Source organism: Coregonus clupeaformis, chromosome 1 (assembly GCF_020615455.1).
Source record: "Coregonus clupeaformis isolate EN_2021a chromosome 1, ASM2061545v1, whole genome shotgun sequence".
NCBI lineage: Eukaryota > Metazoa > Chordata > Actinopteri > Salmoniformes > Salmonidae > Coregonus > Coregonus clupeaformis.
In genome coordinates this window covers 82,086,231-82,096,511 of record NC_059192.1, presented here as the reverse complement: position 1 = coordinate 82,096,511, position 10,281 = coordinate 82,086,231, and the positions used below count along the sequence as shown (strand labels likewise).

General features: G+C 41.6%; 1 protein-coding gene and 1 long non-coding RNA gene across 2 annotated transcripts in view; one reads left to right on the top strand and one right to left on the bottom strand.

The window, feature by feature from the left end:
- Nucleotides 1-860: 860 nt before the first annotated feature.
- Nucleotides 861-2,582, bottom strand: LOC121584201. The gene is made up of 4 exons (XR_006003680.2): nucleotides 2,373-2,582; nucleotides 1,752-1,813; nucleotides 1,395-1,545; nucleotides 861-900 (listed from the first exon to the last, which is right to left on the bottom strand). It is a non-coding gene; the product is annotated as an uncharacterized LOC121584201 (long non-coding RNA).
- Nucleotides 2,583-5,753: 3,171 nt separating this feature from the next.
- Nucleotides 5,754-10,281, top strand: part of LOC121575108 (leucine-rich repeat-containing protein 1) — a 64,217-nt gene continuing 59,689 nt past the window's right edge. Inside the window, exon 1 of the mRNA XM_041887963.2 lies at nucleotides 5,754-6,334. Within this exon, the coding sequence (XP_041743897.1) occupies nucleotides 6,176-6,334 (159 nt within the window). The 5' untranslated portion in view covers nucleotides 5,754-6,175. The remainder of the gene's footprint in view (nucleotides 6,335-10,281) is intronic.

Below are 10,281 nucleotides of genomic sequence, written 5' to 3'. Positions count from 1 at the left end.
CCTCTTCATGACTGTCTTGGTGTGTTTGGACCATTATAGTTTGTTGGTGATGTGGACACTAAGGAACTTGAAGCTCTCAACCTGCTCCACTACAGCCCCGTCGATGAGAATGGGGGCGTGCTCGGTCTTCCTTTTCCTGTAGTCCACAATCATCTCCTTTGTCTTGATCACGTTGAGGGAGAGATTGTTATCCTGGCACCACACGGCCAGGTCTCTGACCTCCTCCCTATAGGCTGTCTCATCATTGTCGGTGATCAGGCTTACCACTGTTGTGTCGTTGGCAAACTTCATGATGGTGTTGGAGTCGTGCCTGGCCATGCAGTCATGGGTGAACAAGGAGTACAGGAGGGGACTAAGCACGCACCCCTGAGGGGCCCCCGTGTTGAGGATCAGCGTGGCAGATGTGTTGTTAACTACCCTTACCACCTGGGGGCGGCCCGTCAGGAAGTTCAGGATCCAGGATGTTTATCGCTGAGCTGTAGTCAATGAATAGCATTCTCACGTAGTTGTTCCTTTTCTCCAGGTGATGTGAGCCATGACCAGCCTTTCAAAGCACTTCATGGCTACAGACGTGAGTACTATAGGGTCGGTAGTCATTTAGGCAGGTTACCTTAGTGTTCTTGGGCACAGGGACTATGGTGGTCTGCTTGAAACATGTTGGTATTACAGACTCAGTCAGGGACAGGTTGAAAATGTCAGTGAAGACACTTGCAAGTTGGTCAGCGCATGCTCGGAGTACACGTCCTGGTAATCCATCTACTCACATCGGCTACGGAGAGCGTGATCACACAGTCGTCCGGAAAAGCTGATGCTCTCATGCATGCTTCAGTGTTGCTTGCCTCGAAGCGAGCATAGAAGTCATTTAGCTCGTCTGGTAGATTTGATGGTTCTGCACATCTCCTGGAAAGACATGGTTTTGGTCTTACTATTTTACACTTTTTGTGGAAGGGACGTAGGGCAACACACCTTTGTTGGTAATGATATCAACCGAATGGGACCGGATAGTGTGTTGTTTAGGGACAATGAGGGGACATTGGGAGGTGCTTTTGAGAGGAAAGGTCAGTCAACAAAGTGAATGGGCAAGGGGACTAAAGAAGGTGTGAAAAGTTTTAGGAAGGCAGTTCTTACACAGTATGAATTGTTGTGTATGAGAGATTTCATACACAACAATACATTTACAGTCTAAGCACAACCCTGCACAACCAAAACCCCCTTCCTCATCTCAAAGTACAGTCTGTAAACCTCCCCCAGCCCATTGACTTTGACAGATCATTCTTGTCAATAGTAGCCCTTTGCAGGGGAATTTTGTAGACCTGTCATTGTATTGTGTTTTGAGAATCTGCAGTGTGAATAATGAGGTGGTTGTCATTACTGGTGTAGTCTTGATTTTATACCTTTCAGTGTCCCTTGCTGGTTTCTGTCCCACAATCGTGTTGTTCTCCATAACCATAACAAGGTGTGTCCGCTCCCTCGTGCTTGTGTACCCAAAATGTCCCAGCTTTGGGGTATTTTTCAACAGGGCACTGTGGAATGACTCCAGATAACCTGAGTTTTACAAAAAGAAAAAGTAAAAAGAGAGGGGTAGACTAAATTGATTACATTGTCTGGAAGATACACTTTGGTCCTCAGGCTGCCTCTAACCACCTGTAACCCCATAACACAAATCATACAAACACTACCCAACTCGTGTTTATACCATGCTTAATTGAGCTATCTTAGCCGTCAGCTTGTAAATATTTTGGCCAACTTACCTTCACCTTGTGCAGAGCTAGGGCTAGGAAGCGCATGTTGGTGGAAATAGATTCTGTACCACCTACAACAAAATACACAACAATACATAATTTAACCACGCCACCAACTGTATTGATCTCTATTAGACTGGCTAGCTAAGCATACCTAACATGGACATTTCAATATTGTCAGCTTGCTGTTAGCTAACTAGAGTCACCAAATTGGCAGCAAGATTGCTAGCCTGCTGAGACTGGCTGAGAACCAACTAACCAACCATAGACGATTTATATACATTCAACATTGCTATCAACCCACAGAGTGAGTTAGCTACACTGACAATTTTAATTTTAGTAACGGAGTGTTTTCCAGACAAGGGTGGAATAGATTGCTACCAAATTGAGATACGTTAGTTAACGTCAGTCAAAGATAGAACGAACAAACAAACATGTTTACTCTGCTGAAGGTAGCTACCAGTCCAGCACTGACTACCATGGCATAGGCGAAATTGATTGGCAGTGTGTATACCAAAAGATAGCTATATGATTTAGCTTATGGCTTTCAGAGTTCAATACAGGACTGTAGCGTTCTCTAGCTAGCTAACTTACCCAGCTAAGCTAGCAAGCTAGCTAACGTTAGGTTACCTCTAATTGAGGATCTTCCGTGTTGTTGTGAAGGAAAAAAATCACTGGTATTCCATCACTTCTCAGCTGTCATCGAAATGGATTTCCCATCAGTTCAGCCTGAAAATCCCTCTGGTAATCTTTGGTCTCCGCAGCCATCATTCCCATTAAGAAAATAAATTGCAGTCAGAGTGCAGTATGCTGCAAATACTGCATCCAAAATAACACCGTTTTTTTTACTGCAGTAATTTTGCAGTGTAACTGCAGTTAGAGTGCAGTATACAGTACCAGTCAAAGGTCTGGACACACCTACTCATTCAAGGGTTTTTCTTTAATTGTACTATTTTCTACATTGTAGAATAAGATTGAAGACATCAAAACTAAGAAATAACACATATGGAATCATGTAGTAACCAAAAAAGTGTTAAACAAATCAAAATATATTTGATATTTGATATTCTTCAAATAGCCATCCTTTGCTTTGATGACAGCTTTGCACACTCTTGGCATTCTCTCAAGCAGCTTCATGAGGTACTCACCTGGAATGCCTTTCAGTTAACAGGTGTGCCTTCTTCAAAGTTAATTTGTGGAATTTCATTCCTTCTTAATGCGTTTGAGCCAATCCGTTGTGTTGTGACAAGGTAGGGGGGTATACAAAAGATAGCCCTATTTGGTAAAAGACCAAGTCCATATTATGGCAAGAACAGCTCAAATAAGCAAAGAGAAACGACAGTCCATCATTACTTTAAGACATGAATGTCAGTCAATTGGGAACATTTCCAGAACTTTGAAAGTTTCTTCAAGTGCAGTCGCAAATACCATCAAGCGCTATGATGAAACTGACTCTCATGAGGACCGCCACAGGAATGGAAGACCCAGAGTTACCTCTGCTGCAGAGGATAAGTCCATTAGAGTTACCAGCCTCAGAAATTGCAGACCAAATAAATGCTTCACAGAGTTCAAGTAACAGACACATCTCAACATCACCTGTTCAGAGGAGACTGTGTGAATCCGGCCTTCATGGTCGAATTGCTGCAAAGAAACCACTACTAAAGGATACCAACAAGAAGAAGAGACTTGCTTGGGCCAAGAAACACGAGCAATGGACATTAGACTGGTGGAAATTTGTCCTTTGGTCTGGAGTCGAAATTTCAGATTTTTGGTTCCAACCGCCGTGGCTTTGTGAGACGCGGTGTGGGTGAACGGATGATCTCCGCATGTGTACTTCCCACCGTGAAGCATGGAGGAGGAGGTATGGTGCTGTGGGGGTGCTTTGCTGGTGATGCTGTCTGTGATTTATTTAGAATTTAAGGCACACTTAACCAGCATGGCTACCACAGCATTCTGCAGTGATACGCCATCCCATCTGGTTTGGGCTTAGTGGGACTATCATTTGTTTTTCAACAGGACAATGACCCAACACACTTCCAGGCTGTGTAAGGGCTATTTTACCAAGAAGGAGAGTGATGGAGTGCTGCATCAGATGACCTGGCCTCCACAATCCCCCGACCTCAACCCAATTGAGATGGTTTGGGATGAGTCGGACCGCAGAGTGAAGGAAAAGCAGCCAACAAGTGCTCAGCATATGTGGGAACTCCTTCAAGATTGTTGGAAAAGCATTCCAGGTGATGCTGGTTGAGAGAATGCCAAGAGTGTGCAAAGCTGTCATCAAGGCAAAGGGTGGCTATTTGAAGATTCTCAAATATAAAATATATTTTGATTTGTTTAACCCTTTTTTAGTTACTACATGATTCCGTATTTGTTTTTTCATAATTTTGATGTCTTCACTATTATTCTACAATGTAGAAAATAGTAAAAATAAAGAAAAACCCTTTAATGAGTAGGTTTGTCCACACTTTTGACTGGTACTGTAACTGCAGTTCAACTGCAGTACACTGTAGTTATTCTGCAATTACTGAGTCCAACATACCACAGTGGACTGCAGTTACTGCACTTTTACTGCAGTTTTAAAACTGCAATCTTTTTTTGTAAGGGTCTTGATAGCTGCAAGCCACTGGCAGAATCGGGGTGAATCTCTGGTAGGTAGAATGGTGAAAGATAACTCATTTTCGTGCTTGTTTGTAATTAGCACAGCCAGGCAGAGAACACCACACGAGCATCATGACAAACTGTGAAAAAAAGAAAAAATAAGTTCTGAGATTCGAAGTTCGAAGTAAACAAATCCATAATTCAAGTTTGTGGGCACGCCCCCTCTATCTAGCGGGCGGTACCAGCATTAGCAATGAATGCCGGACTTTGTGGTTCACTCTGAGCAGACCAATACACAGGGAGTCGCAACTTCCCGATTCTGCCAGTGAAATTAAAATGTGCTAGTTCTAGCTTGTGGTTTGGATAATTGTGATGTTTATGATAAAATTGTAATGTTGTTAATATAGTAATGACTATATGCCGTGGCAAAGCCAGGGTGAAATTCCCCTTTAAATATGATAAACCATGCATGATTGTTTTGGGCCTTTCATCCCACTTGTTGTCATTAAGTAGTCACCAGCGCCTCTTAGTGGATAAGAGAAGAAAATTAGAGTCAAGTCAGTCATGCCCATCATATTATCAAGGCTATCTCATTTTGTCAACGGGGCAGTGGTTCTCAAAATGTTTGGTTACTGTATACCCTAATCACATTTTGCTCTACCCAAGGTATCCCATCATATGCAACTGATCATTATGCCTATGCTCTTGAGTCTTCCCATGCATCACCTGTGGGTATACTAGGTACCCCCAGGGGTACTAGTACTCCAGGGTTGAGACCCTCTGACCTAGATGTTCACCAAGTGGAGACTTATTAATCCTGATTTACAAAGGCAAGCAATGACTTGAGTTCATACAGTGCACCCTCACTATTTAGAAAATGGGTTCTATATTTGTAATTATTGCTTTTGGTGCATGGACATACCTTAGGGTGCATTCAGTATGACAGAACGGTGTTTAACATTTAAGTCAAAGGAAACTACTGTACTGTACCGTCAAATGTATCAAAAGTTGAACCAAACTGAATGCACCCCAGGTTTACATGTACAATTCAGACAGGGGCCCCATAAAGACAGATTTACATTTGAGAGAAATACTTTCTCTAAAAAATCACCCATGCTGAAATGAAAACAATTAAAGCAGTGTAATTTAGTTATTTGTACTCTACCTACCTAAAGTATAACTCCAGAATAAACTGTATTAAAAAACAGTAAAAAGGTCAAAAGATATGTATAACTGTAGGCTATTTCAGGCTAAAATAACACTGAGCTGAGGTACAGTAGGCCAACTGAAGAATGAATCAGTAGCCTTTGTATAATCCTCTCTGGCTTCTACTTTTCCAGAGGGAGGGAGGGAGAAATACAAAGGGAGGAGCAGTTAGGAATGGTGACGTCAGATTGGAATGAGGGAGTGAATGTTCCGGGTCAGACACTGGACTGAGGAAATTAACTCTGGGACAAGGAAAACAGTAGGAAACACGAAATAAAACAGAGATATGATCGTTTTCTGGACCCGATTAGAAAAACGACTAACATCCCAGTGGCGACGTGAGTAAAGGATAAAGAACCAAGCGAAAATCAGGTGCCTACAAGTATTCAAAGTGAGATACACAGCGTATTTATTCCATGGTGCCCAGTACAATTTATTTACGCCTGGGGAGGTGGTTTCGATGTTTGTTTGTTTTGAAAATTCGTTCGAAGAGCAAGAAGGTGTTTGGCAAGCCATCTAGCTAGTTCAGTTCGAGTAGTAGTTGGCCGTATTCAGTTGCGCCTTCTGTTTCTTTTATTGGACATCTTTTCGGGATATTTTTTAAGAACGGATTTTGTCATCACCCCGTGATGTTTCAGTGTATACCCCTGTGGCGGTGCAACCGTCATATTGAATTGATCGATAAGCGGCACTGTTCTCTGTTGTACGTTCCGGATGAGATCTACCGCTACAGTCGGAGTTTGGAGGAGCTTTTGCTGGATGCTAACCAACTCAGTGACTTGCCCAAGGTAAGCAGAATGTTTTTTCCAACTGGCTAGCTGCTAAGCTAAACCTGTAGAATGTGAAGTTCACTGATAAGGTTTACGTGGTGTCATTTCAGGAAAAAACAGTTGTAAGTATTTTAAATGTAACCAATGACCATGTGTTGTTCATGTGAAGGGAAATACCAGAACCTGCAGTTTAAACAGGTAGTTAGGTACATAATTGCATCTCATGGGGACATCATTACGCAATATCGCCATTCGTCAGGACAGCGAGGCAACGCGCATGTCGTAGGAATTTTCCTTGGACAGACTTGACGTGGAATGATGCGCACGCCCTATTATTTGACATGCAAACTGCAAAACATGCTGCTACAACAAATGATACTTTCTACTGTCATGTCATCTTTATTATGAAGAGGGAATACTAGTCAGCTGCAAACGTCTTTATTCAATAATCAAGCTACATAAAACAAAATCAGTAGGATCAGCTTGTTACACATCTATCTGGCTATATGAAGACCATATGGTAGTTGTCAGTATTTGTAAGATTAAAGGTAAAATAAGAAATAGGCCTGTCACAATGATGAGTCTATCTCTGGCCCTGTGGTTTTGAAGTGACTACAACAGTTAGGCCATGGCTTAGCCCAATAATGGACTAAAGGAGCCTAACCTCAGTCCTTATAGTCCAAGGACCTTTACATGTTTTGCTTAAAGGCGAATTGGCTCTGGAAGCCAAAAAGCCAAATACTCCATCTAAACAGTAGCGGTGTGTGGGTAAAATCACAGAGGAAGCTAAGCCAAGCCAGTAAAAAAGCCATATTACAACCTATGTTGTGATAATTGCGTTGTTTGCTCTGTAGCTCAGCTGGTAGAGCACGGCGCTTGTAACGCCAAGGTAGTGGGTTCGATCCCCGGGACCACCCATACACAAAAAATGTATGCACGCATGACTGTAAGTCGCTTTGGATAAAAGCGTCTGCTAAATGGCATATTATATTATTATAACCCACTAGTTTGTACGCCACCGTGATATACAATAAGACCTTGGCAACAAAAAGACAACAGTCAACCAGTGGCGGAATAAATTCAACTACACATACTTTTGTTTCATCACAAAACCGGTGAGCAAAATCTGTCTGGTGAAGTCCACAAATAAAATATTGCATACAAACAGTTATATCACCTGCGGCATTGGTCAAGCAAGTTCATGTTTTCGACAGTTTACTAAACAAGTCAGCACAAAGATAACAGGAGCACTGCCTCCGCTATTCCAGCAGCCTTTCAACTTAAACATTTAAACATCATCAAATCAACAAGGCTATATATGCTTAGTTTAATACACTGAAAGCAAATTTAAAGATGCCAAAAACAATTTAGTCCAATCAATGTTACAAAATATTGTGTGTGTGTGTGCAAGTAAAACATTTTTTTTTGACTCACCCTACTTATAGACTAGTTGAACGCCAATGCCATCCTCCTCTCTTTCATGTTGTCAATGGTCTATGGGTCTGTCATACAGTACACTTTTTGTTTTTGTTGTCACAGGCTACCTAGCTAAAATGCTTGCTAGCCTGACATCCTCCAATGGGCAACAATGAAGCAGCTAAGTTAGCTAACTAGCTAGGTAATGTGAGCCTACTAGGCTACATATTGAACTTCAATCATCTCAGGCCAGTGGCACAGCATATTCACTTATGGTTAGATCAGAATCACCGTCAAAATCATTGGCCTGTACAGAGAATTAAGTGAAAACCCCAAGTCCAAATCCACATCTCCATCCATGTCTTAGGAAAGGGCTGATTTAGCAAGCTAGCTACTGCAGGACATCAACATAAGCAGACCAGAAACAGACAAGTTTTTCTGAAAAAGACGATTTGCAAAGGAAGTGATTTGATTGGTCTGAATCCAAATCCAAACTAGCCTCCGTTGGCGGCGTTTTGCTGCACCAGGACAACCCACAGTTGAGCTCAGCTCAACGCTGATTGGCTAATTATTATTTTTTATCAAGGGAGGCCAAATGCTTGCTGGCATCAATCAATCAAATGCTATGTCAGCAACATGTTACAGTGGCTTGCGAAAGTATTCACCCCCCTTGGCATTTTTCCTATTTTGTTGCCTTACAACCTGGAATGAAAATTGATTTTTTGGGGGGGTTTGTATCATTTGATTTACACAACATGCCTACCACTTTGAAGATGCAAAATATTTTTTTATTGTGAAACAAACAAAAAGTCTCTTGGGGTATGTCTCTATAAGCTTGGCATATCTAGCCACTGGGATTTTTAGCCGTTCTTCAAGGCAAAACTGCTCCAGCTCCTTCAAGTTGGATGGGTTCCGCTGGTGTACAGCAATCTTTAAGTCATACCACAGATTCTCAATCACTGTGGGGATGGTGTTCTCTGGGTGATGAGAGGTGTTGGGTTTGCACGAGACATATCGTTTTCCTTGATGGCCAAAAAGCTCAATTTTAGTCTCATCTGACCAGAGTACCTTCTTCCATATGTTTGGGGAGTCTCCCACATGGCTTTTGGCGAACACCAAACTTGTTTGCTTATTTTTTTCTTTAAGCAATGGCTTTTTTTCTGGCTACTCTTCCATAAAGCACAGCTCTGTGGAGTGTACGGCTTAAAATGGTCCTATGGACAGATACTCCAATCTCCGTTGTGGAGCTTTGCAGCTCCTTCAGGGTTATCTTTGGTCTCTTTGTTGGCTCTCTGATTAATGCCCTCCTTGCCTGGTCTGTGAGTATTGGTGGGCGGCCCTCTCTTGGCAAGTTTGTTGTGGTGCCATATTCTTTCCATTTTGTAATAATGGATTTAATGGTGCTCCGTGGGATGTTCAAAGTTTCAGATATTTTTTTATAACCAAACCCTGATCTGTACTTCTCCACAACTTTGTCCCAGACCTGTTTTGAGAGCTCCTTGGTCTTCATGGTGCCGCTTGCTTGGTGGTGCCCCATGCTTAGTGGTGTTGCACACTCTGGGGCTTTTCGGAACAGGTGTATGTATGTATATATACTGAGATCATGTGACACTTAGATTGCACACAGGTGGACTTTATTTAACTAATTATGTGACTTCTGAAGGTAATTGGTTGCACCAGATCTTATTTAGGGGCTTCATAGCAAAGGGGGTGAATAAATATGCACACACTACTTTTCTGTTATTTATTTTTTAGATTTTTTTGAAACAAGTTACTTTTTTTAATTTCACTTCACCAATTTGGACTATTTTGTGTATGTCCATTACATGAAATCCAAATAAAAATCCATTTAAATTACAGGTTGTAATGCAACAAAATAGGAAAAACGCCAAGGGGGATGAATACATGGGCTACACATACTGAGACAGAGGAGCACTGTTTCCCTCGCTCGGATGATTTCTCCGGTGAGATTCGGCCACTTGCGAATTGTTGGAAAATTATGAAAACACAGAGAGAGATGAAAGATAAATTAGTTTATAATTTGTATTTATTTATTGGTCAAATATTTGGGGAATCCTGGCTTCCCTTGGCATCCATGAATACACCCTACTGCATTTAAAGATACATTGATTCTCAATTGCGGTACAGTTCTAGAAACATAAATCCCTCTACTTTCATATCACATCAATATAATTTCACTAATGCAAACTGTATACTGTTTTAACACAAGTTGCAGCCAACAGTATATTTCAGTGACAACACATTTGTGGCGTCCGTCTTCTGTTTTCACTCAGGTGTTCGGACACACAGATACCTAATTAGCACAGGTAGTCCCAGGGGGTTGTGTTAGAGTTCAGAAATATGCGTTCTCAAAATACAGAACTTCAAAAAATCTGCGTTTTAATCAATTTCACCTGCGTTTTATATTGAAAGTCAATCGAGTGCCTCAATTGAGTGATTAGGTGTGTGCAAATAGTTTTCCTTCACAGAATATACATTAGTTCAACACATTCGGCAGAAAATAGCTTCATTTTCATCAGATGACAAGA